At 53.5% G+C, this 25,666-nt stretch overlaps 2 protein-coding genes across 19 annotated transcripts in view; both read left to right on the forward strand.

Annotated features, from left to right (window-relative positions):
- Positions 1–1,791: 1,791 nt before the first annotated feature.
- Positions 1,792–18,974, forward strand: BRPF1 (bromodomain and PHD finger containing 1). Of its 5 annotated transcripts, none has more exons than XM_060108987.1 (14): positions 1,792–2,175; positions 4,086–4,694; positions 9,143–10,102; positions 11,171–11,333; positions 12,092–12,223; positions 12,599–12,745; positions 13,527–13,836; positions 14,164–14,484; positions 14,806–15,090; positions 15,599–15,746; positions 16,535–16,671; positions 16,774–16,892; positions 17,246–17,400; positions 18,127–18,974. In XM_060108987.1, the coding sequence occupies exons 2-14, from the start codon at positions 4,096–4,098 to the stop codon at positions 18,308–18,310; spliced, it is 3,660 nt and encodes a 1,219-aa protein (XP_059964970.1). In that variant the 5' UTR covers positions 1,792–2,175; positions 4,086–4,095; the 3' UTR covers positions 18,311–18,974. The 5 variants fall into 5 exon arrangements, with proteins under 5 accessions (XP_059964970.1, XP_059964971.1, XP_059964972.1 ...); XM_060108988.1 differs by having other exon boundaries at positions 12,599–12,727; XM_060108989.1 differs by lacking the exon at positions 18,127–18,974 and adding an exon at positions 18,003–18,098.
- A 1,760-nt stretch (positions 18,975–20,734) lies between these two features.
- The window catches only part of OGG1 (8-oxoguanine DNA glycosylase), a 38,888-nt gene continuing 33,956 nt past the window's right edge, over positions 20,735–25,666 (forward strand). For 13 of the 14 annotated variants that reach the window (XR_009533643.1, XR_009533644.1, XR_009533645.1 and 10 more), the window contains exons 1-4: positions 21,091–21,227; positions 21,544–21,791; positions 22,358–22,537; positions 23,985–24,166. Coding sequence is in view for 9 of the 14 variants with exons in the window: in XM_060111542.1 (XP_059967525.1) it covers positions 21,091–21,227; positions 21,544–21,791; positions 22,358–22,537; positions 23,985–24,166 (747 nt within the window). In the remaining 5 variants the exon portion in view is untranslated. Of the gene's footprint in view, positions 20,844–21,090; positions 21,228–21,543; positions 21,792–22,357; positions 22,538–23,984; positions 24,167–25,666 lie in introns of those variants that run through there. The other variant, XM_060111539.1, reaches the window with a different exon arrangement.

Genomic DNA, 25,666 nt, shown 5'->3' on the forward strand with positions numbered 1-25,666 from the left:
AGGGGGCAAGGACCGTTTCAGCTAGGGTTCATCCCCATCCTAACACACAATCATCTAACACTTCAGACATTCTTCAAATACGTTAAGAAACAAGTGAATCTTTATGTGTATACATTTTTTCTGAGGGGAGACGCCCATAGCTTTTATCAGATTCTAAAAGGGGTTCTTGACCTCAAAAGGGGTCAGCTTTAAGATGATTCTGTATAACTCTGCTCTAATCCATTTAGTCCAAGTTTTTTGAGTGAGGATAATAAAAGAGTTGATATTTTCCTTGAGTATTCACTACACATCAGACACTATGCTAGGTGATTTACAGGTATCATCTTATTTAATCCTCACAACAATCCTGTGAGGTAAGCACTATTTTATCTCCATTTTACACATGAAGAAACTGAGGCTCAGAGAGGTTAAGTCACTTATTGTAGAGATCCCAACTGACTCTAGATCCCAAGATCTTAATCAGCAAACCTCTTCCTGGGGTGTTAATTTTATTAGGATGTTTGGGGGAAGACACTGTATATGAAAACACATACTTTATAGTGGGTCAACTGCAAGGTTTGTATTAAGATAAAATAGAAGTTTCCAGATGCTTTGGGCTTTGCCCCAGAACCCTGGCAGAATCTTTCACGCTCCCCGTTGATGGAAAAACTGGACAGGCTCAGCAACAAGTATTGTTTAACAAGTGGACTCTTTCCTGGCCCCCAAGTTCTCCGAAGCCCCCAAGAACTGACAACAGAGTTGTCGAGCTCAGCTTTACAAATTAGTAAAGGTAGGTGAGGAAGAATTTAACGATATGAGGGAGGAAGAATTTAACGACTTGCCTAAGTTCACATGGCCACTAAGCGGCCCAGTCACATTAAAAGCAGCTCTGTTTTGACACTGTCTTCCAACCGGCAACCCGTAGCCATGAAGCATTTCCCCGCCTACCTACAGGGTTCCAGCATCTGAATCTCATTTTACCTTACACAACCCCTTTCACGCCCCACCAGCCTTCTGCACCACCCCCAATCAGGTCGCTACTTTCAGATTCACACCTTTTTCTCCAGCCCTGCCCCTTTACCTTTTCCAAGCCCCACCCTTTACCTTCAGCCTCGCATCGTTTTTCCCAGCTATATCCTTTCTCCCATCTCCAAGTTCCAGGCCCACCCAAAGCCCCGCCCTTTCTTTTCTGAGGCCCACTTTTCTGTTTAGTCCCACGCTTCACCCCCAGTTCAGCCCCTGTTCTCCTTACTGGGGTTCTGCTTTACAGATAGCCCCGCCCACTCTCCGCAAACCCTGCCCCGCAGACTAGTTTATTCTCTTCCAGCCCCGCCCCGCCCCTACCTATAACTCCGGGTCCCCCTTAGGCTCCAGTCCGCGTCCCTCTTGCTCTTGGCCCTGCCCCCAGTCCCGCCCCATGGCTCCCGCCCCGCCTCGCCGCCTTCCTCCGAGACCAAGGCCAGGTCCCTACCGCAGCCGCGGCGCCAGCAGGAGGGAGGGAGGGAGGAGGGGGGAGAGAGGCAGAGGGGGAAGGGAGAAGGGCGGGCTCCTCACGCCCAGTCCGCGCTCACAGTACGTGGCCGCAGATTCGCTACAAACGGCCCCACCACTCCGGACCCCGAATACCGCAAATTCAGTCTCCAGAAACTCAACTCTAAGATGGAGGTGCTAGAAAAGCCATGTAGGGTGTCCAGGGGCCCTTCCGAATCCCAGAGAATGGCTTCTCGAGCCTCAGCGGGCGGGCGGGGATCTGTGGCGAAAGTGCAGCTCGGCAGCGTTGCGGCGTCGCGTTTACCCTGCGCAGACGCCGTCGCCGCCGCTGCTGCCGCCGCCGCTGCCACTGCCTTTGCCGCCACCGTCTCCGCCGCTGCCGTCCCCGCGCTGCCTCCGGGAGCCTCCATTGTTCCGGCGGTGCTGGGTCCCGAGACCGGGCAACCTAGGGGCTTTCTTAAGGGGCGGCGGCCGCCGCAGTCGAGAGACCGGGGCGCCGGCGGGACTGGGAGCGGCAGGGGTCAGCGCGGGAATCCCAGGGAGCCGGGCCAGAGCGTGGGGCGGCAGGGGGTCGGGGTGGCGAGGTCTGCAGTCTCCGGAATTGGGGCTCCCCATCCCCGGCCCGTCTTTCCCCGCCGGCCTCCCCTAGTGGGGTCGGAGCCCCGGCGGGCGCCCTCGGCAATGAGCCCGGACTCGAGGTGGCCGGTGAGTGCGGGCCAGGGACCAGGGCGGGAGTGGCCAGCCGGGAAGGGGTAGGCTACTTTCGTGGGGCGCGCACTGAGCTGCCCAGCCCGAGTACCCTCGGGCCACTCCAGCCCGGAGAACTGACAGTGCATTCGCTCACAGCCTGCATCCCGGGCAACAGTGTATCCTTCGGGGTTGCCTGGGGCTGCCTGGGCCAATGGCAGGAGAAGAGCCTTGTTTAACTTTTTACACTTCGACAAAGGGGAAACGTAGCCGCATCCGGGAGAGGGCTGCGGGCACCGCCCGGGCCCGGCCTAATCCCTCTGGCCTCCGCCCCTACTTCCTCCAGCCCTCGGAGCGCCTGGGGCAGATGCCGCCACCATACCCCTGGGCTGGGGCCCTCCCCACGGGCTTTCGGGTCTAAGTTGCCTTGTCTCTCCTCAGTGCTTCTGTTTCTGAGTCCCAGCGGGACGTTTGCTGGGGGGTTCTGTGCTGATTAGGGAACCGGGGCCGCAGAGCTGCAGCGTTCACCAGGGACTCATCATAGAAAGAGGAGAGTTTGTTTGTGCTTCTGATTGGTTTGTTTAAAGACAGGTGCAGGTAGGAAGTAGGGGCGAGTTTAAGGAGTAGTTTTACTGATATGACAATCTGGGGCTTTGACAGAGAGACTGGAGCAGCTCACTAGCTTGGTTAAGTGGCAGGAGAGGAGCCAACAAGGACCGTTATTAATCAGGGAGCTCAGGGTGGCTTTGCTTGGAATGGTGCCAAGACCACAGTTAAATTGTTGCACTCAGCTAGGCCTGGAGAAATTGGGGCAGTCTCTCTGACCAAACTGGACTTCCTGGGGGCTGGTGCCATCTGCTGTCTCCACTCACCCAGGAACACTGGAGAGGAGGAAGGGCGGGCTCTGAGGACTAGCATGGAGCTGCGTGTGCCTGGATTGTCATGTTCCTGTTTGTACCCTTAGGGCCTGGTGCCACTCCCAGGGCCAGGGCACAGGCTTACCGTAAAGGCCTCAGAAATTAACTGATTCTTTCTGTAACCCAGTGATTTCTGCTGGAGTCCAGGACCAAATCATTGGCTACCTGTTCAAGCTTCTGCATGGGCTGACACTAGCCTTCATCCATCTCAGCTCCAGAACTGGTGATCCCCTCATTTAGCTATTCATTCAACAGATTATTTATTCATTGGCCAAAACAACACTACATGCCAGGTACTGGGGATACAGAGGTGGATAGGCTCTGGTGTCTGCACTGCACAGCTCCCAGTCTAATGGGAGGAGACAGAGAACGTCCAGTGTGGTGAGTGCCATGGTGGAGGTGAGGATGAAATGCTGTGGAAACACAGCTCTCCATGGGAGAGACAAAGAAGCATAACAGGAGTGACATTCGAGCCGTGTTTTGAAGAATGAGTAGGAGCTCACTAATCAGGGAGGATGGAAGGCATTCTAAATAGAGATCATCTTGCAGGAATGAGAGGTGGTAGCATTCAGGGACTGGCAGGTTGCCCTGGTTAGACAGAAATACAGCTGTAACTGGTGAAAAGAAGAACCTAGAAAGGAGGACTAAGGCCAAACAGTGAAAGGAGCACCTTGGATATCATCATAAGGAATTTGGATATTATCCTGAAGTAAGTGGGGAACATCAGGATGCTTTTAATCAAGAGACTAACATGATCATTTCTACTTGGTAGAAAGATCGTTCTGGACACATTGTGTGAGATTAGGCTAGAAGAACTGAGACATAGAGCAGGATGATCAGGCAAGAGGTGATAAGGCCGAGACTATGGCCATGTTGTGGAGGAGGGGGCATTTGGAGCTGCTGTAGAGGTTGGCTGGCCAGGACCCTTGGGGAGAGGGAGGGCTGTAGAGAGTGGAGTGGGTGGCCAGGAGCTCTTCCCTGGGCCTGTGCTAACTGATCTGTACATTCTAGATGTGACAGCATGGGGGTGGACTTTGACGTGAAGACTTTCTGCCACAACTTGCGGGCAACTAAGCCACCGTATGAGTGCCCCGTGGAGACCTGCCGCAAGGTCTACAAGAGTTACAGTGGTATTGAGTACCACCTGTACCACTATGACCATGACAACCCACCGCCCCCACAGCAGACTCCACTCCGAAAGCACAAGAAGAAGGGGCGCCAGTCACGCCCAGCCAACAAGCAGTCGCCCACCCCCTCAGAGGTATCCCAGTCGCCCAGCCGTGAGGTGATGAGTTACGCACAGGCCCAGCGCATGGTGGAGGTGGACCTGCACGGCCGCGTCCACCGCATCAGCATCTTTGACAACCTGGATGTGGTGTCAGAAGATGAGGAGGCCCCTGAGGAGGCCCCTGAGAACGGCAGCAATAAGGAGAACACTGAGACACCGGCCGCTACTCCCAAGTCAGGCAAGCATAAGAACAAGGAGAAGCGCAAGGACTCCAACCATCACCATCACCACAATGCTTCTGCAAGCACCACTCCCAAGCTGCCAGAGGTGGTATACCGGGAGTTGGAGCAGGATACCCCTGATGCCCCGCCCCGGCCAACTTCCTATTACCGGTAAGGCCGCCTCCACCTCCCAACTCTGGAAAACTGGTCAAGCAGGGCTCAGGAGTCAATGATAGGTGATAGGAAGTGGCAGGGGTAAAGCACAGCAGAAGCACACTGGTCCTGCCAAGGCAGAAAAGTGCCCCAGCTAATGATGATGGCACTTCCTCTACACTGCCACATGCCAGGCCCTGCACTGGGTGCTTTATAGGCATTCCATTATTTTATTCTCACAACTCGCTCAGGTAGGTATTGTTCCAATTTCACAGATGAGAAAACCACGGTCCAGAAAAAGGACCAGACTTCCGAGAAGTCACACGTCAGTAGGTAGCTGACAAACCCAGGTTCCTCTGACTCCAAAGCTGCACTATTTCCACAGTATCGAAAGGTCCCATTTTTTGTTCCTGACTCTTTCTACTCCATCACTCTGGGATCTTGGGAAAGGCCTCCAGCTTTTGGTGTTGCAGTGACCCCATGTGCAGAGTAGGTATAATATTCCTCTGCTAGCCTAAAGGTACAAGACTAGGGACAATGATTTCATAAGGTTATAAAATCCGTTTGTAAATCTAAAGAAGTAATTTTCCCATTACTTGTTCTGTTGTCACCCGTCCTTTAGCCTGCGTGAGCAGTGTTTTCATCGCCTGTGTTGTGTACTCCTCCAATGGCCCTTTTATTTGTTTCATTTAACTGTTTCTTAGCACCCCACTTGCTTCCAAAAATTAGTCACAGTGGCTCCTAATAAAGTCACAGGCATAGGGCTTCCCTGGTGATGCAGTCGTTGGGAATCCACCTGCCAATGCAGGGGACACGGGTTGGAGCGCTGATCCGGGAAGATCCCACGTGCCGCGGAGCAACAAAGCCCGTGCGCCGCAACTACTGAGCCCGCGCTCTAGAGCCTGTGAGCCACGACTGCTGAGGCCTGTGTGCCTGGAGCTCATGCTCCGCGACAGGAGGGGCCACCACAGTGAGAAGCCCGCGTGCAGCAACAAAGACCCAATGCAGCCAAAAATAAGTTAATTAATTAATTAATTAATATTTTTAAAAAGTCGCAGGCATGAGGCTAAATTCCTTTAACTTGAGGTAGAAAATGAAGGAGTGGGGAAGTGTGGTGGTGGAATTACGTACAGAAACCCCAGCTGAAGGATGGAATAAAAGCCAAGTGTACAACTTCTTAGAGCCTTGGCATCCAAGTCAAAGAGGGCATTTGGGTGAGTTAGTTAAGGAGCCATCTTTGGTATCAGCTAATCAGAAAGCCTGATCTCGGACAAGGACTTGTTGTAGAGGTTTTTATATGAAAGGTAGTTTTTACCAGCAGGGAAACCCATGTGATGTTATACTAAATCTCAGTGGGTTTTTTTGTTCTGTTTTTTTTTGCGGTACGCGGGCCTCTCACTGTTGTGGCCTCTCCCGTTGCGGAGCACAGGCTCCGGACGCGCAGGCTCAGCGGCCATGGCTCACGGGCCCAGCCGCTCCGCGGCATGTGGGATCTTCCCGGACCGGGGCACGAACCCGTGTCCCCTGCATTGGCAGGTGGACTCTCAACCACTGTGCCACCAGGGAAGCCCTAAATCTCAGTTTTTTAAAAGCAAATCTTTGGGAACTCAAGTAATTTGGCCCAGTGTGTCACTCTCCTCTCACCGCTGTTCACATGCTAGCCAGTCTCTTCTTCCTCTCTTCCATCCTTCCATCTGTTCAGCCCAGCTGCATTTCCCTCTGGCTTTCCACTGTCTCTCTTGTCTGTTAGTACTGCCTGCCATGCCCACCTCCCAACACACAGACCCCTCTCTGGGCCTGCCCTCTCTCCTAATGGCTCTTCAGTGCTCTTAGCTCCAGTAGGCAGCCCAGCCCAGCTCCTATGCTCCTTTTCTTCATCCCTCCACTCAGATTCACTCTTTCCTCCGGGGGATCAGATCTGTTCTCCAGGCAGCAGCTCTCAGCTGGTGCACTGCAATCAGTTGGGAGGTGTGTTGCATGTAATTTGTTACTACTGTTAGCAGAACTGTCTGTTCTGGAAATGATTTACTTTTTATATAAATGTAAGAAGATTTGAGGTCATCTCTGTAATAACACCACTTGCTCTTGCTCACATCTGGTATGCTTTCTTTCTTTCTTTCTTTCTTTATTTTTGCGGTATGCGGGCCTCTCACTGTTGTGGCCTCCCCCGTTGCGGAGCACAGGCTCCGGACGCGCAGGCTCCGGACGCGCAGGCCCAGCGGCCATGGCTCACGGGCCCAGCCGCTCCACGGCATATGGGATCCTCCCAGACCGGGGCACGAACCCGTATCCCCTGCATCGGCAGGCGGACTCTCAACCACTTGCGCCACCAGAGAGGCCCTGGTATGCTTTCTTGAGGGGGAGAGAGAGGGTGGAGTGTCAGCTGTTGTGTCAGGAATTGTACGTGACATGCAGCCTACCTTATCGGCGCCACGCCTGTAATCCTGGTGCACGGTGGGAGTGTGTTATAATGTCACGTGTGTCGTGGCAGAGAAAAGGAGAGCTGGTGCCAAGGCCTGGAAGGGACCAGATGTTTCACACTAGCCCTGAGCCACACCCTTTTTCAAGGATGAGGACATTGCCTTCACCTTGGGGAAGAGGTAAAGGGCTAAGGAAGAAGTTGCTTCTGATAGACACGGTATTTTAGTCTGTCCTCCCTTCCACCCCCTAAGTGTCTTTCAAAGGAACAACACTGAGCACCTATTTCTGTGTGGTGACTCAGGCATGGTTCTTGCCTCTATCTAATAGTGGAGGAGTTAAGACACAAAAACAGTTATAACGCAAGACAGGGTGGGGCAGATCTATACGAAAACTAATAATAAAGCTAACATTTATTGAGTGCTTGCTCCATGCCAGCTACTGTTCTAAGCCCTTTACCTGTAGTAACTCATTTAATGTTCACAACAGCTGTATGAAATAGGTTCAGGTTAGCATCACCATTCTACAGATGTGGAAAACAAGGCCTAGAGAGATCAGCTCACTCGCCTGCTGTCATCCACAGCATGGCTCTGGAACCTATGCTTGCCTGGCCTGCTCTAGCCCCCAGAGCCACATTTCCCTGTGGAGAGGAGAGGGGAGGCATGGGAACTCACATTTATCTGGGGCCTGCTGTGTGCCACTTGATTTAGCCCATTTGTTTCTGTAATTCCATTTAATCCTGACGTCTTTGGGAGGAAGTAGTAGTATCCTCATCCTGTCCTCAGTACAACTGAGGTTCAGGGCTTCCCTGGTGGCGCAGCGGTTGAGAGTCCGCCTGCCGATGCAGGGGACTCGGGTTCGTGCCCCGGTCCGGGAGGATCCCACATGCCGCGGAGCGGCTGGGCCCGTGAGCCATGGCCACTGAGCCTGCGCGTCCGGAGCCTGTGCTCCGCACCGGGAGAGGCCACAACAGTGAGAGGCCCGCGTATTGCAAAAAAATAAATAAATAAAAATAAAACTGAGGTTCAGAAAAGGGCAGTGATGTCCTGAATGCCACAAAGTAACAGAGCCAGGAGGATGTAAGTCCAGGTTTGTTAGAGGGCAAAGCCCTGTTCTTTCCGTTGTAGCTCCCGGTAGCTTTACAACACCAGGGTCAGGCCACCTAGAGTGTGCATGGCAAGGGTGTGGGGAGCCTGCTTTGTGTCCCAGCCACCTGGAGCGATCCTTAGCCGCAGTCCTGCTGGCCCACTGAGTGCTGTGAAGAGGAGTTTGAATCCTCACTCTGCCACTTCCTGGTGGTGTGAACTCTGTGTTGGGCAGTGAATTAACTTCTCAGAGCTTCCAGTTTCCTCATCTATAAAGTGAGGGCAGTAAAAACATGGACCCTATGGCTATGGGGAAACTAAATGTCGTAACTTAGCACAATGCCTAGCTTATAGTAAATGCTCAGTAAATCTTAGCTCTTCTGACTGTTATTTCCCAAGGCTATGCAGAGAGCAAAGAGTACCTAGAGTTTGAGGGAGCCCTGAGCTGATGCTGGCACCAGCTAACAGAAGACCTACAGCAGCTGCATTCAGGACATAGCCAGTTGGTGCTAAAACAACTTATGTATGATTTGCAAATGAAAACTGAGGACCTTCCTTCCGCTGACTCCTTGTACCATCACCCGGACCACCCCCGTAATGGGTCCTAGCCGCCCCATCCTTCAGGAGTCTGGCTGAGCCTCCGCACCTCAGAGGAGGCAGTGTAGCAGCTAGGACACGAGCTTTGAAATCGGCATGGTTGGGTTCATATCCCAGCTCCGCCACTTTCTCACAAGAGGGCCAGGGCAGGTGAATTAACCCCCCCAAATGTAAGGTTTCCTTTTCTGCAAAATAAGAATGATATAGGACTTGGGGTGCCTGGGGTAAAGGGAAGGATAGAATGAGACAACACAGATGTAAAGGCACAGGCCTGGAATAGGGTGAGTGCTTGGCAGATGTAACCCATGGTCTTCAAGGGAGGGAAATCTCAACCTTCTGGTGCTGAGCTGCCTGTGTGCACTGCAGGTACATCGAGAAGTCGGCGGAAGAGCTGGATGAGGAAGTAGAGTATGACATGGATGAGGAGGACTACATCTGGCTGGATATCATGAACGAGCGGCGGAAGACGGAGGGTGTGAGTCCCATTCCGCAGGAAATCTTTGAGTACTTAATGGACCGGCTGGAGAAAGAATCCTACTTTGAGAGCCACAATAAAGGCGATCCCAATGCGCTAGTGGATGAGGATGCCGTGTGCTGTATCTGCAATGATGGTGAGTGCCAGAACAGCAATGTCATCCTCTTCTGTGACATGTGCAACCTGGCTGTGCACCAGGAGTGCTACGGTGTCCCCTACATCCCTGAAGGCCAGTGGCTGTGCCGCCGCTGCCTACAGTCACCCTCCCGTGCTGTGGACTGTGCCCTGTGCCCCAACAAGGGTGGTGCCTTCAAGCAGACAGATGATGGGCGCTGGGCCCATGTGGTGTGTGCCCTCTGGATCCCTGAGGTCTGCTTCGCCAACACGGTCTTCCTGGAGCCTATCGACAGCATCGAGCATATCCCGCCAGCTCGCTGGAAGCTGACCTGCTACATTTGCAAACAGCGGGGCTCAGGGGCCTGCATCCAGTGCCACAAGGCCAACTGCTACACAGCCTTCCATGTGACATGTGCCCAGCAGGCCGGCCTTTACATGAAGATGGAGCCTGTGCGGGAGACGGGTGCCAATGGCACCTCCTTCAGCGTCCGCAAGACTGCCTACTGCGACATCCATACACCTCCAGGTTCAGCACGCCGCCTGCCTGCCCTGTCCCACAGCGAGGGGGAGGAGGAGGAGGAGGAGGAAGAGGAGGAGGGTAAGAGCTGGAGCTCAGAGAAGGTCAAGAAGGCCAAGGCCAAGTCCCGGATCAAGATGAAGAAGGCGCGGAAGATCTTGGCAGAGAGACGGGCAGCAGCACCTGTGGTGTCTGTGCCCTGCATCCCACCACACAGGTATGAGGGGAGCAGGTGGACGGGCTGTTGAGGGAAGAAGCCCTGTTGGAGACCGACAGCCCCCTGAGTGGAGTGACAGGGTTGGGGTATCTTCTTCCTATCAGGAGCTACATAGAAGTTTTGGGGGTTTTGTTTTTGTTTTTGTTTTTTTTAATATCAAAAGAGATGAGCTCTAGCAGTTCACCTGGCTTTTACATTATGAACCAGAAACTTCAGCTTTTATCTGGCAGACCTAACGTGTTTTAAACTGCCTTCCATTTTGATGAGGTGGTTTAAGTTAGGAAGAAAGAGGATGGAATAGCTACCAGCCACAGTGGAAGAAATGGTCTGACTCTGAAGGGAGAATGGAATGAAGAAGGGGGAAGGATACGCTCAAGGAGTTGTGACATGGTTACTGCCACAGATAAGTCCAAATGAGGGCTGCAGTCGTCAGTTAGTTTTTACTCTCTCTCATGCTATCTAGTCGATTTCCTATAGTTTACTGCTGTACAATAGTACTTCATCTTAAAACCTTCCCAGGCTCAGTCTGCGTTGAGTATCCCAGGGTCAAATAGTACTCTGGGCTGCATGACAAGAGCAGTCTTAGGGGCCAGGCTCCCTGACCCACTGGTGAACAGAATTATGGATATGGCTTAGAGCTGGGAGCTTGGCTTCCTGTCTGCTGAGTTGCCATTGACAGCTCTCTTTGCTCTTCTTTGCCTTAGCCCAGTGTCATAGGCCTTTTTTTTTTTTTTTTTTTTTTTTTGCGGTATGCGGGCCTCTCACTGTTGTGGCCTCTCCCGTTGCGGAGCACAGGCTCCGGACGCGCAGGCTCAGCGGCCATGGCTCACGGGCCCAGCCGCTCCTCAGCATGTGGGATCTTCCTGGACTGGGGCACGAACCCGTGTCCCCTGCATCAGCAGGCGGACTCTCAACCACTGCGCCACCAGGGAAGCCCCTAGGCCTTTTTGACAATAGATTTATTCCCTATTTAGCCCCACTCAGAAACTCTCATTAGCCAGAGACCACTGTTCTGCTTAAGAAAATCAGGGCCCAAGAGGTTTTTCTCTTTGCTCTCCTGCTTCCCAGGCTCAGTAAAATCACTAACCGCCTGACCATCCAAAGGAAGAGCCAGTTCATGCAGAGGCTGCACAGCTACTGGACGCTAAAGAGGCAGTCACGGAATGGGGTCCCACTGCTGCGTCGCCTGCAGACACACCTGCAGTCTCAGAGGAACTGTGACCAAGTTGGGGTACTGTGTCAGATTCCCTGTGGGCTCTAGGAACTAGTGCCAGGGGGACGAGGACAGAGATTTTTTTTTGGCCATACCACCCGGCATGTGGGATCTTAGTTCCCCAACCAGGGATCGAACCTGCACCCCCTGCCTTGGAAGCGCAGAGTCTTAACCACTGGGCCGCCAGGGAAGTCCCCAAGGACAGAGATTTGTGACTGTAGTTTCCAGTGTCTGAGGGCTTGGGCTATTTCCTCCTTTAAACTAGGCCTCAAAGCAAGCTCAGGATGAAATCCTTACAGATTTTTTTTTTTTTTTTTTTTTTTTTTTTGTGGTACACGGGCCTCTCACTGTTGTGGCCTCTCCCGTTGTGGAGCACAGGCTCCAGATCGGCAGGCTCAGCGGCCATGGCTCACGGGCCCAGCCACTCCGCAGCATGTGGGATCTTCCCGGACCGGGGCACGAACCCACGTCCCCTGCATCGGCAGGCAGACTCTCAACCACTGCGCCACCAGGGAAGCCCCATTACAGATTATTTTTAATGCATTTTTCCTATGTGTTCATCTGTTCATTCACAGCAAGCATATACTGAGCACTGACTCTGTGCTGGGCCTAGGGGACACGTGGGTTGAGCAGCTTCCACTTCAGTTAGTTAGTGAGCCTACCAGTAAATCACTGTGCTCCCTCCTTTGGCTTTACCTGCCCTTGACCCAAGTTTCCTGGGCCCTCGTCTCCTCTGGCTCTCTCATCATTTCCTGATCCCTTTTTTGCCTCTTCAGAGAGATTCTGAGGACAAGAACTGGGCCCTCAAAGAACAGCTCAAGTCCTGGCAGCGGCTTCGGCATGACCTGGAGCGAGCCCGGCTGCTGGTGGAGCTGATCCGCAAGCGGGAGAAACTCAAAAGGGAGACGGTGAGTGCTCCTGGGCCAACTCTTTTTTACAGTAGAGAAAACAGACCCAGGAAAACAGAAAACACGGACAAGTATGTGTCACCTGTCCAGGAAGCAACAGGGCTGATGTGGGAGTCAGGTCTCCTGAGCTCAGTTTGCTCTCAGGCCCACCAGAAGCAGAGTGTCACAGGAGAGTATGAACGGAATCCTAAATTATTTGATGCAGGTAGCTGGTGCTGGGAACTCAAGGAAGGGAAAGTCCAGAGGAGTCAAGTACACCGAGCTGTGTGGGGTGGGAAGGAAGGCGAGTTCCCATACCAGCTACAACCATCTCCTCAGACCTCTCTGCCAAGGGACTGGCCTAGGCCTGGCTGACTGGGCCTTTATGTGTGTCAGATCAAGGTCCAGCAGATTGCCATGGAGATGCAGCTGACCCCTTTCCTCATCCTCCTCCGAAAAACCCTGGAGCAGCTCCAAGAGAAGGACACAGGCAACATCTTCGGCGAGCCGGTCCCTCTGTCTGAGGTAACCGAATTGGACGAAGTAAGAATCCCTTCCCCTCACTCCACCTTCTTTCTGTTCCTCTCCCAGATGGACCCCCGCTGCAGGTCTGGGCCAGGGACTAGGAGGGGACCTTGAAGAGAGGGGCTGGTGGCTCTGGGGCTCCAGGATGAACTGGAGCCACATGCATCACCTGGACTCTGTCTTGTCCCTGTCATATCCCAAGGGCCCAGAATGGGAGGCAATGTGCACTCCTTCCCCAGAGGCAGGGACTGAGTCTGCCAAATGAATTATCCCAGGGCAGGAAGACACTTTCCGGGTGCTGAACCCTAGAACGGAGAATTTAGAAGGCTCAGCACCTAAAGGACCATCTCTGAAGCCCTAGGTCCTGACTGGCAGACTCTTCTCTCTAAAAGGTATAAACTGAGAGGCCTGAGGCAACAGCCTCCTTATACGTCTTAATGATGAGTGAACAGGGCTATAGGGACGCAAGGTGGCGTGACTTCCAGAGGATCCCCTAGTCCTTTTCTTACTAAAGCCCCTTGTGGCTCTAGGAGGTAGATTTGGCTGTAATTTCATTACTGTTTTCTAGGTGAGGAAGAGAAGGCCCAGTGAGGTTAAGAGGCTCGCCAAGGTCACACAGCTTGTGACTAGTAAAGTCAAGACTAGAATCCGGCTTTCTTTTCCCCTGTGCTGTATGCCTGCCTCTAACTGTGGTGGGAGGAGGTTGCTGGATGCATTTCAAGGGAGGTTGTTAGGAACAGGGGCTCAGGGGGAACGCGGAACGTATCTCCACTTAGCTACACCTACCGTGTTCTCCCAGGTACCTGACTACCTAGACCACATCAAAAAGCCTATGGACTTTTTCACCATGAAGCAGAACTTGGAGGCTTACCGCTACCTGAACTTTGATGATTTTGAGGAGGACTTCAACCTCATCGTCAGCAACTGCCTCAAGTATAATGCCAAGGATACCATCTTCTACCGGGCAGCAGTGCGGCTCCGTGATCAGGGTGGTGCTGTGCTCCGCCAGGCCCGGCGCCAGGCAGAAAAAATGGGCATTGACTTTGAGACGGGCATGCATATCCCCCACAGCCTGGCTGGAGACGAGGCCTCACACCACACCGAAGATGGTGGGTGATAAGTCACACCTCCACATAGAGGCCAATGCCAGGGATGAACAGCTTTCCAAAGTCCCCTCCTGGGAGCAGGCAGTGTAGGCAGGAAGCAGCTAGGCTGAGCAGTGGCAGGCTATCCCCAGGAATGCTCTCTAAGAAGCCAGATTGGGTGAATGGATAGCAATCCCTGCCATTCCACATCTCGGTGCTACTGTTTTACAGCTCTTCCTGGTGAGAAGCAGAGGGGGAGAAGAGTGGGTTTCTTGTTGCCTGCCCAGGTTCACGGGGCCCAGAGGACTGCCCTGAGTGTGACCCTTTCCTCCCTGTTCCCACCCCTGGCAGCAGAGGAAGAGCGGCTGGTCCTGCTGGAGAACCAGAAGCACTTGCCGGTGGAAGAGCAGCTGAAGCTGTTGCTCGAGCGGCTGGATGAGGTGAATGCCAGTAAGCAGAGCGTGGGCCGCTCACGGCGTGCAAAGATGATCAAGAAAGAGATGACGGCACTGCGGCGCAAGCTTGCCAACCAGCGGGAAACCGGACGGGATGGGCCTGAGCGGCATGGCCCCTCCAGCCGGGGCAGCCTGACACCCCACCCGGCAGCCTGTGACAAGGACGGGCAGACAGACAGTGCCGCCGAGGAGAGCAGCAGCCAGGAGACAAGCAAAGGTCTGAACCCCGCAGCATGGTGGACCCCGAGGCCAGCCAGACTTCGACTCTGCAGCACACACTCAGTGCCTGCCATAACCCAGGCAGAGGCCCCTCATGCACAGCCAGCTGCACTTTCTCCCTCATTCCCCAGTCAAGGGCCTCTTAGCTGCCTCTCTGGCTATTTGTATAAGAGACAATGTTCCCAACTCCACTCCCCCCAAGTTATCTCCCCTACTCTAGCTGGAGTTATGGTCCTATATACCCAGGGCCTACCCTGGACGTATGCCCTTCCCACATCAGGCCCCTCACCGACTCTCCTTCTCTCTTTCTCTGCTCCAGGCCTGGGTCCCAACATGTCCTCAACCCCCGCACATGAGGTGGGCAGGAGAACCTCAGTTCTGTTCTCCAAAAAGAACCCGAAGACAGCTGGACCGCCCAAGAGGCCGGGCCGGCCCCCCAAAAACCGGGAGAGCCAGATGACCCCCAGCCACGGAGGCAGTCCTGTGGGGCCCCCCCAGCTCCCCATCATGGGCTCCCTGCGTCAGCGCAAGCGGGGTAGGAGCCCTCGGCCCAGTTCGAGTTCAGACAGCGACAGTGATAAATCCACAGAAGACCCCCCAATGGGTGAGCGTCACCATCACCCGGCCCCCCAGTAGAGTGAGCAAAGCTGCCATCCTTCCCAATATAACTCCCACCTACCCCTTCATTTGCCCATAATATATCAGAGCTAGAAGGGCCCTTAGTAATCCTTTAATTCAATTCCCTCATTTTACAGACGGGGAACTGAAGCCCAGAGATGCTGACCCAGCTAGATTCCCATCCAGGGCCCTCCACCCACCCCCCCGCACTCCATTGTATCACTTCACCTTTTCTCTTCTTATCCTCCTTGGGGAATCTCCTTTAAGCCATTTGTGTCCTAAGGCCAGTAACTGCCAAGGGAAGTGCAAGGGGTGGGGCAGAGCTGTGGCCAGCTGTGGTGGACACTGCCCAGAGCTAGCTCTGCTGGCCGAGGTTGGAGGAGTTTTCCAGCACAGAAGTGAAAGCCAAGCTCTAAGTCCCACTTACCCCCAGTAGATCTCTGATCTACATCTTCCTGACTGATTCCTTCCCTTCCCCCCTCCCTCCAACCAAGACTTACCAGCCAACGGCTTCAGCGGTGGAAACCAGCCAGTAAAGAAGAGTTTCTTGGTGTATCGTAATGACTGCAGCCTTCCTCGGAGCAGCTCGGACTCTGAGTCCAGCAGCAGTAGCAGCAGCAGCGCTGCCTCAGACCGGACCAGGTACCAGTCCTCCGGATCAAGACCCACTTCCGAGATGGCCTTCCAGATTTCCCTATGGGGAGTGGGCTGGCAGCCATCTTACCCTAGATGAAGATGGCTCAAACCAAAGGTTCTCTGCAAAATAAATGGACTAGATGAGACTGTCACCATAATGAAACAGAGGGGCCCACCCTGTGTTAAGCTGATGGTTTAGAACAGAGGGCATAAACTGGTTCCTTGAGGGCTGGATTTGGCCTGCAGACATTTTGTTTGGCCAGCATAGTATTAAAAAAAAAAAAGATTCGGAAATGCCATATAAAATTCCCAGTTTCTATAGTCTCTTTAAAAGCCAGACTGGCGGGCTTCCCTGGTGGCGCAGTGGTTGAGAGTCTGCCTGCCGATGCAGGGGACACGGGTTCGTGCCCCGGTCCGGGAAGATCCCACGTGCCGCGGAGCGGCTGGGCCCGTGAGCCATGGCCGCTGAGCCTGCGCGTCCGGAGCCTGTGCTCCGCAACGGGAGAGGCCACAACAGTGAGAGGCCCGCGTACCGCAAAAAAAAAAAAAATCAGACTGGCAATTCTGGCCACTGTTGACTTAAGACGGGCGCATGCATTCATTGCTACTGCTATATCCAGCCCACTTCAGTCAGACCACCCCCAAGTCCCTGAGGGCATTTGAGTTTGAAATTCTTCAAGTAGCGTCTGCTTTACAAACATCTTAGACCCTAGGGGCTTAAAGAAGGGAGGATACCCACCATGCCATTCCCCACTCTTCCCCTCCTTTGAGTTGAGCTTCCCTTTTGTCCACAGCACAACGCCTTCAAAACAAGGCCGGGGCAAGCCCTCCTTCTCTCGGGGCACGTTCCCAGAGGACAGCAGTGAAGATACCTCAGGCACTGAGAACGAGGCCTACTCCGTGGGCACTGGCCGCGGCGTGGGCCACAGCAGTAAGTATGCCCGCCCAAAGCCAGGGGTTCTGGGGGCCCAGTGTCAGGGCCTTGCCAGACCCCGGACTGCTGATCCGCCCCCTCTCTCCCGTTCCTGTGAAGTGGTAAGGAAGAGTCTGGGCCGGGGAGCTGGCTGGCTGTCAGAGGATGAGGACTCCCCGCTGGATGCTCTGGACCTGGTGTGGGCCAAATGCCGAGGGTATCCATCGTACCCAGCTCTGGTAGGCTTCCACTTTTCTTGTCACATTCCTTGTCTTCCAACCCCAGAACACAGACTCAAAAGTAGCAGACTTTTCCTACTCTCTGCTGAGCTGCAGAGCACAGGAAGGAGTCTTTGGCAGATAGACACTTAGAGTTCCCTGGTTAGTTTCTCCATCTCTCCCTTTTTCTTCCCTTTGCCCCTTGGGCTCTGAAATAGTTCAGCATGGGAAGAAGCCACAGGTGAGCACTGCAGCCCTAGGAGTGTGATAACCTTTTTCTGTTCCCACTTCAGATGTAGTCTCCAAATTCTTGGATAGGGTAAGCCTTGGGAAGGAGGAGACTGAACTAAACCAAGGTCTTATTACACCCTTAGATCATTGATCCAAAGATGCCCCGGGAAGGTATGTTCCACCATGGGGTTCCCATCCCTGTGCCCCCACTGGAGGTGCTGAAACTTGGGGAACAGATGACCCAGGAAGCCCGAGAGCATCTCTACCTCGTCCTCTTCTTTGACAACAAGCGAACCTGGTAAGGGAGGAGGGGAGCATTTGATGTGACTCATAGCCACAGATGCAACCCTCGGTATCCGGGCAGGCTGCCAGGGAACTCCAGCAACAGCCAGCCTGAGCTGTCACAAATCAGTGGGGGAGGGACTTAGATCTTGGAGCAAAAGGGTTGTGTTGACCAAGAGTCTGAGAGACTGAGCGGGCAGCAGCTGACAGACAGCTGTAGCTAGAAATCAAAGGACCGTGAGTGACGGTGACAAATGTGGGGGTGGCTCCCCACCCAGACTAAGGTGGCTTCTAGGCTTACTTTTCCCACCTCTGCCTCCATGGTGACAAGATGGGGATGAAGCAGGCATAATCATTCAGGTTCTGAATCCCTGTTCCGTCACACATGTAGTCTCTGGTTGTGAATTGTCTGCAGAGGATGTTTAATGTCAGTTAAGTCTGCCTGGAGCCCACTGGACATGGTACCTATTTCAGGGTAGGTCAAGGCTCCTTTTGGTGCCCATAAATACCCTATGATTACCCCGTTGTGACCGATGACTGGGCTGTTTTCATCACTAGCCTGTGAGCGGTTTCTGGAGAGCAGGGACTGCATCTCTTGGTTTCTTTAATTCCCACCAGAGCCTGGCCCAGAGTGGGGCACTCAGGAGGAGTTTTTGAAGGAATGAACAAGTGAGGAAGGCTGGTGCCTGTTGCTTCCCCAGAGATAAGAGATGACTTACTCGATTCTCACCTCGTCCTACAGGCAGTGGCTGCCCAGGACTAAGCTGGTTCCTCTGGGCGTGAACCAGGACCTTGACAAGGAGAAGATGCTGGAGGGCCGGAAATCCAACATCCGCAAGTCAGTACAGATCGCCTACCACAGGGCTCTGCAGCACCGCAGCAAGGTGCAGGGCGAGCAGAGCAGTGAGACCAGCGATAGTGACTGATACTGTCCAGCACAGCCCCGCCTACAGTGCCCTGCCGCGTCTCTCCTCCCCTTTGCTCACGGTCCTGGAGTGGCACCGGCCTCTGCACTGACTCATTCCTGGTCTTGGGGCCAGTCTCAGGGGAAGCTGGGTGGGGGAGGTCCCTCCCGCCCTGAGTGCAGCTGGACTGTACAGAACACTCCAAGGGCCCACGAGGGCTCTGCGCAACGAGAGGGGAGGTCCCGCAGGCCAGACAGCTCCGGAGACCTCATGGCATTGCAGCGCAAGTTGGTGGGCCAAGGTCAGGACGCTGCGTAAAACAGGCCATCCAGCCACCTCTGCCTACTCGTGCCAGGAGGACCCCTAACTGCCTAGTGGCCTGAGGCCCCTGAGGTGGTGAGGTGAGCTGGCATCTGCACAGCCTAGCGGTGAGCTTGATGTCTGTCCAGCCCGGAAGAGGGGCACTAGGTGACCCCCCCTCCCCTGCTGTTGTAAATACTGTAAATAGTGGAGAATTTAAATTATTCTCATTTGTAACTGCGTTTCCGGGTCGCGCCAGAGTCATTTGGTACTAAAAAAAGACTGGGGCCTGTCCCCACGTCCCTCCTTCCCATAGATTCCCCCACCTTTCAAACTGGTTTGTATTTATTTCAAAGGAAGAAAATATATTGATTCTTAGAAAATACATGGTCTGTTTGGAATTCTTGGTTCTTGCCTTCTGCCAGGGCAAAAGTAAGGCTGTGTTCCTCGGGGATGGTGAATAATTGGGCCCAAATGGCTGCTGGCTGCTGTGCCTGCTGCACTTGTCAGACAACAGCAAAGATAATATTGGGTTGGCCGAAAAGTTCGTTCGTGTTTCTCTGTAACATCTTACGGAAAAACCCAAACGAACTTTTCGGCTAACCCAGTATGACAGCTCCCGTTCCCCCATGTCCTTCACTGAGTGGTAGACCCTGTGCTGAAGCACCTTTACATACACAGTTTTGTACAATCCTTGCAATAACTACGGGGAAAGCTAATGACAGGGTAGTTATCTCCACAAAGGCACCAAGGTTTAGACAAATTAAGGAACTTTCCTAAGTTCCCACAACTGGGAAGTCGCAGGGCTAGCATTTAACAGGCGCCTGCCTCCCAAGCTGGCTCTGCAACCAGAACGCCGAACGGCTGGACGGGATGAGCCCGGCGGCCATTCCTTCGTGAACTGCAGATGCTTCGAGTCCTTCGCCAGTTGGATGGTCCGGGTGCTGCTTCAGAGTCACTATAGCTGTGTGACCCTTCTCCCCCTGTTCAGCTGGGGACTGAGCAGGAATGCAGAGGGACTCTTCATTCCCCACCCTGACACCTTCTCTTACAATTCAAACATTCACTGGAGGAAATGCCCTCTAAGCACTAGCACCTGTGGGCTGTCGTGCCTGCAGAGGAGACACGCACAGGAAGCAGCTGCCCCAGGGCCTTGTGGCTCCTGAAGCCCGGAACTGAGACGCTGCCAGGCTCACAGCCCCCGCGGCTAGGAACTGTGGCAAGAGGGACACAGATAAAGCCGCTGCCAGTCTGTCCCTTACGGTGGCTCAGATACAGTAACCAAGAATCACCGCCCGGAGGCAGTTCTTGTGTCCCTGCGTTTTGTGTCCTCCAGAAGGTAAGAAGTTACATGATACGGCTCTGCTGGGCCAGGTAGCCGACCCTGGCACCGGGGCTGCCCGGGGGCCACACACTTGGTGGTCCCGTGGCCTCTCTGGGCCCCGTTGGGCGGGGCTGAGGGAGTGCTGCGGAGGAAGGCCCTAGACGGAGGGAGCAGCTGTGGCAGCCAGCGGGCAGCGCCCGGCGGGACAGTCCGAGGAGGCAGGCCTCTGACGAGGAAGTCTGTGAGGAGGCCTAAGCCTACAGCGTCGAGGCTCAGGGACAAGCCCTTGGAGGGTAGCGGTTCCAGAATCCTCGGGAGCCAGACGCCGTGGAGACACCTCAGGGGCTCGGCGGGCCCGGAGCTGCGTTCCGGCGCGATTCTCAGTGAGGGGGTGGTTCAGGGGAGGCCGACTGAGGAGGGCGAGGATCGGCGAGGATCAGCCCGGAGAGGCTCGGTGAGAAGCGCTAAGGACGGCGAGGGATAGGACTTGGTTCTGTGGGCGGGCAGACCCTGAGGAATCCCAGGGCTCTGAGAAGATCAGGCAGTGAGGACTGGGGCCTGAGGTCGCACAGTGCGCCCGGACCCTGGGGAGAGGGGATGGGACACACTGGCGTGCCAAGTGCAGCCGAGCCCACAGAGGAAAGCCCTGGGCGGGCCGCTAGCCCAGCGCGCGCCAACCACGGCGGCGCCACGGAAAGGCCCGCCCGCCCGCCGCCACGCCCGATTCTCATTGGCGACTCTTAACTCTCCGTGGATTGGCTACCTCTGGATCCAATTAGCCGGGCTTGAACCGTACTTCCGGTGAGAGAGGTCGACCCCGGAGGAAGCTGAAGAGAGCGCTTGCGCGCGCTTCTCAAAGTCGCGGCAGCTCTTTGGGACTGTGGGGACTGTGGTGCGCGTCCGGAGGCTCTGGAGGGCGGGGGAGGATACGTAAGGAGGAAGGACGGGAGTGTCGGGACAGAGTGGGAGGGACGGAGCGTTGGTGGACCGCAAGGAGGGCGGCCTGTGGGGAGTGGAGAAATTAAATAAAACTGGGTGGGCCTTAAATAATCAAATTAAGAGGCTAGGATTTGGTGGGCGAGGCCTAAAGGGGCGTGACCTTTGGGGCGGGGTCTCTGCGGAGCGTAGAGCAGCTTTGAGTGGGCGGGGGCATCATGGGGCGGAGCCTGACGTGGAAATGGTAGCCGGCTCCCTTCTGCAGCGTAGCATGAGACATCGCACTCTAGCCTCCGTCCCGGCCCTGTGGGCCTCCATCCCCTGTCCACGCTCTGAGCTGCGCCTGGACCTGGTTCTGGCTTCTGGACAGTCATTCCGGTGAGTGACCCTAGCTCCTGGCTCCTCGGCACGGCAGATCCTGGGGTGCATTGGGGGTGATGGAAGAAACTTCATAGTACAAAAGAGGAGACTGAGGCACGGGTGGTGACCCTGTTACCTGCTTTATAAAGTGGAGGTGAGCTAATAAGCCTGCGCAGTGTTGTTGCGAGGATTACATGATATAATTGATGTAAAAGAAAGCACTTTTACTTTGCAATTTGAAAGTCAGTTTTGTATATGGAGCAGTTATAAGATGGGAGGGCCCCAAAGGGTGCAGGCAGGGAAACTGAGTGCTAGGGCTGTGCCTGGGGGTCAGGTGGAGGGAGCAAAGCCCTGCGCACTGGAGTGGCGTGCTGGCCGACCAGGTATGGACATTGACCCAGACTGAGGAGCATCTTTACTGCACTGTGTACCGAGGGGATAAGGGCCGGGTTGGCAGGCCCACACTGGAAGAGCTAAAGGCCGTGCGACAGTACTTCCGGCTGGATGTCAGCCTTGCTCAGCTGTATCACCACTGGAGTTCTGTGGACCCCCACTTTCAAGAGGTGGCTCAGAAATTCCAAGGTGAGTACAGAGCCTGAGGCAGGGGTTGGGGTGCTTGTGATTTGGTTAAGTTACTCAGTTTCACCATCTGTAAAATGGGGATTATATCCACCTCATAGGATTTTATGAGGATTAAAGAAACTAAGACATGTAGAGTGCTTAGAATAGTGCCTGACACATAGTAATTGTTATTACTGTTATTATTGTCCTGCTGACCACCATAGTGGAGTGACAAGGATATTGAGCCAAATCCTGGCTGTGTGATCTGGGGCTGGTGACATCATTCATTCCGTACATGTTTACAGAGCATCAGCTGTGCGACTGGGGATACCACAGTGAACAAAACAGAAACAAATCCCCACCCTCATAGTGCTTACATTGTGGCTTCTTCATCTGTGGAATGGGATGATAACCCAGACCTCACAAGATGCTATGAGGAATGAGAGCTCTGGTGTTGCTTTCTCTAACAGTGCTGTCCCTCATTCCCCTGGGATACCCTGGTGCCTTGGTACCTAAAATCTGACGGTGAGAAGAGGCCACTCCCAATAACAGGTGATTTCTGGTCCCCCTGCCTTTCTGGTCCCCAGGTGTGCGACTCCTGCAACAGGACCCCATCGAGTGTCTCTTCTCCTTCATCTGTTCCTCCAACAACAACATTGCGCGCATCACTGGCATGGTGGAGCGGCTCTGCCAGACCTTCGGACCTCGGCTCCTCCAGCTTGATGATGTCACCTACCATGGCTTCCCCAGCTTGCAGGCCCTGGCTGGTGAGTAGGTGGGTCCTTGCCTCCGGGCCTTCCAGCAGCTTTCAGGGTCTGTTCAGTTCTCTCCTGGTGCCCTTCTCCCATCTCAAAGCTTCCTGCCTTTCTAAATACTGCCCTCATCCAGAACCACCCTGCCTGGTCTGATCAGCCCCGGTTACACCTCATCTTCCTTATCTGTCCCTGAAATGTCAGCACCTCACTAGTCTGGGCTTTTTGCCCCATGGGTTCAATGGCTCATCAGAAGACGTCTGTATACAGTGTACAGTAATTTGGGCTTAAGAGCACGCATTCTAGAGACAGCCTGCCTGGGTCAGAATCTCAGCTCTGGCACGTGACTTCTACGTATATGACCTTGAGCACATTATTTAGCCTCTGTGTGCCTCAGTTTTTTAATCCATTGAATGGGATAAGAATAGCACCTACCTATCAGAGTTGTCATGAGGGTTGAGTAAAGGAATACACATACTGCACCTAGCACAGTCTTTGGTTTATGGGACGTAAACAGAAAATTCAATTTGTTATCTCTGCGATGAATCCAACAATTCTGCAACCAGAAACACATGTGTTCTTCACGGCAGCCCTGTGAGGCAAGTATTTTACAGAGGCAAGTATATCAGTTGGCAGATGTGAGAACCAAGCTAGAGAAAGTGCTTGGTGACTGCATAGCAAGGAGACAGCCCCCTCTGAAGAAAACAATGTTTTAGGTGCTTAGAAACCCAATCTTGGGTCTTAGCTCCCAGCTTAGTAGTCATAAGACCTCAAGAAATTCGTTCACCTCTCCAAGCTTCTCTTAACTTGTTTGTGGAATGGGAATAACAATCTCTATCCAGAAGGGTTTGAGGGATGGATAAAGCAATCATGAGATAGGTAGTGTAATGGGTTAAGAGCACAGGCTTGGTGTTCCAGACCTCAGGGCAAGGTCCCATCTCTACCATGTCCTTTCTTGAGCAAGTTACTTAGCCTCTTCTAAGCCTTCATTTTCTCCATCCATAAAGTGGGTAGAACAATAATATTGTCATCAGGGTCCTTGAGAAAAGTAAGCATGATAATGTACCTAAAGCACTTTGCCCATGCATGATACCCAGCACTTGAAAATAGAAGCTGTTGCTGTTATTATGACTTTTATTTTAGATCATGAATGTGAACGCCCTTTGGAAAGGTTAAGGAACTTAACTGGGGAGTTCCTCCAGGGCAGCAAGTCCTTCTCAGTCCCTGCTGCAGTGCACAGCACATAGTCAGTGCTCAGAGAACATTTGTGGAGGGGCAGAACCCAGGCCTTAACCCTTTCCTTTGTACATGCAGGTGTCCTGGGGTCTCCCAGAGGGTGGCAAGGTAGGAGAGGGGTGCTTAGGGAAAGCATTCCTGTGGGGTGCAGGGCTCACACACTAGCCTGATGACAGGAAGGATGTGATAATGCCTGACCCCTGATCCCCTCCCCACCACCCCACAGGGCCACAGGTGGAGGCTCAGCTCAGGAAGTTGGGCCTGGGGTATCGTGCCCGCTATGTGAGTGCCAGTGCCCGAGCCATCCTGGAAGAACGGGGTGGACTTCCCTGGCTGCAGCAGCTGCGCAAGGCCCCCTACGAGGAGGCCCATAAGGCCCTCTGCACCCTGCCTGGGGTAGGCACCAAGGTAAGGCCCCAGGGGGGTAGGAGCTGCCCTCACCACCCATGCAGAGATTAGCGGAGGAGGAGAGAAGGCAGGCCTGAGAGTTGGGTGCTTGGATGCGGGCTTCTCTTCTGGAGGCAGAGTGGGAAGGAGAAAGGATACCAGCAGATGTTTTATTAGAGAAATACAGAATGCAGAAAGTGTATAAAAGACATTGCTCTTTGAATGCATTTTTAGAAAAACCATTTGTTCAGGTACATATATACACTGCTATATGCAGAAATTTCCAGAAGGAATCACAGGGAACTTAATAGTGGTTACCTTTGGGAAGACAAATGAAAAGATGTTTCCACTTTTCATTTTGTTCTTCTCTTAAAATTATATGTACTTATAGAACTTCTTGTTTAATATCAACAGTGTTAGCTATGAGAAAGATGGTTGGGAATTTGGCATTTATTCTTTTCTTTTTTATATTTCTCTGTACTTTAAAAATGAACTTTTGTTTAAAGAACTCTTTAATGGGCTCTGAACTCCAGCCTAACATTAAATATTGGTTGTGCGTCTGCCTAGCTGTGTAACTTTGGCCAAGTCATTTCACCTTTCAGAACCTCAGTTTTCTTGTCTGCGAAACAAGACAAGGGGCTTCCCTGGTGGCGCAGTGGTTTAGAATCCGCCTGCCAATACAGGAGGCACGGGTTCGAGCCCTGGTCCCGGAGGATCCTACATGCTACGGAGCAACTAAGCCCTGGGGCCACAGCTGCTGAGCTTACGCTCTGGATCCCGCGAGTCACAACTGCTGAGCCCGCGTGCCACAACTACTGAAGCCCGTGCACCTAGAGCCCGTGGTTCACAACAAGAGAAGCCACAGCAATAAGCCTGTGCGCCACAACGAGGAGGGGCCCCCACTCACCGCAACTAGAGAAAAGCCCGCGTGAAGCAACGAAGACCCAATGCAGCCAAAAATAAATAAATAAATAAATTTATTTATTTAAAAAAAAGAGAACCTGACACACATAAGATGTTCACCCAGTAGCACTCTCATCACGGCTCTTTTTTATTTTTATTTATATATATATATATATATATATATTTTTTTTTTTTTTGCAGTACGTGGGCCTCTCACTGTTGTGGCCTCTCCCGCTGCAGAGCACAGGCTCCAGATGTGCAGGCTCAGTGGCCATGGCTCACGGGCCCAGCCACTCCGCGGCATGTGGGATCTTCCCGGACCGGGGCACGAACCCGTGCCCCCTACATCAGCAGGCGGACTCTCAACCACTGCGCCACCAGGGAAGCCCTATATTTTTTTTTTAAAGAATTTCTTAATACCAGGAGGTATTTCTTTTTTTGATTAATTAATTTATTTATTTTTGGCTGCATTGGGTCCACGCAGGCTTTCTCTAGTTGCGGTGAGCAGGGGCTACCCTTCATTGCAATACGTGGGCTTCTCAATTGCAGTGGCTTCTCTTGTTGAGGAGCACAGGCTGTAGGTGCATGGGCTCAGTAGTTGTGGCGCACGGGCTTAGT

Source organism: Mesoplodon densirostris, chromosome 10 (genome assembly GCF_025265405.1).
Source record: "Mesoplodon densirostris isolate mMesDen1 chromosome 10, mMesDen1 primary haplotype, whole genome shotgun sequence".
Taxonomy (NCBI): Eukaryota; Metazoa; Chordata; class Mammalia; order Artiodactyla; family Ziphiidae; genus Mesoplodon; species Mesoplodon densirostris.

Coding starts and splice junctions, on each gene's coding strand:
- BRPF1 (XM_060108985.1), top strand. CDS start 4,096: ATGGGGGTGGACTTTGACGTGAAGACTTTCTGCCACAACTTGCGGGCA. Junction 12,728..13,526: donor AGCCGGTCCCTCTGTCTGAG/GTAACCGAATTG, acceptor GTGTTCTCCCAG/GTACCTGACTACCTAGACCA. Junction 17,401..18,126: donor TTTGACAACAAGCGAACCTG/GTAAGGGAGGAG, acceptor CTCGTCCTACAG/GCAGTGGCTGCCCAGGACTA.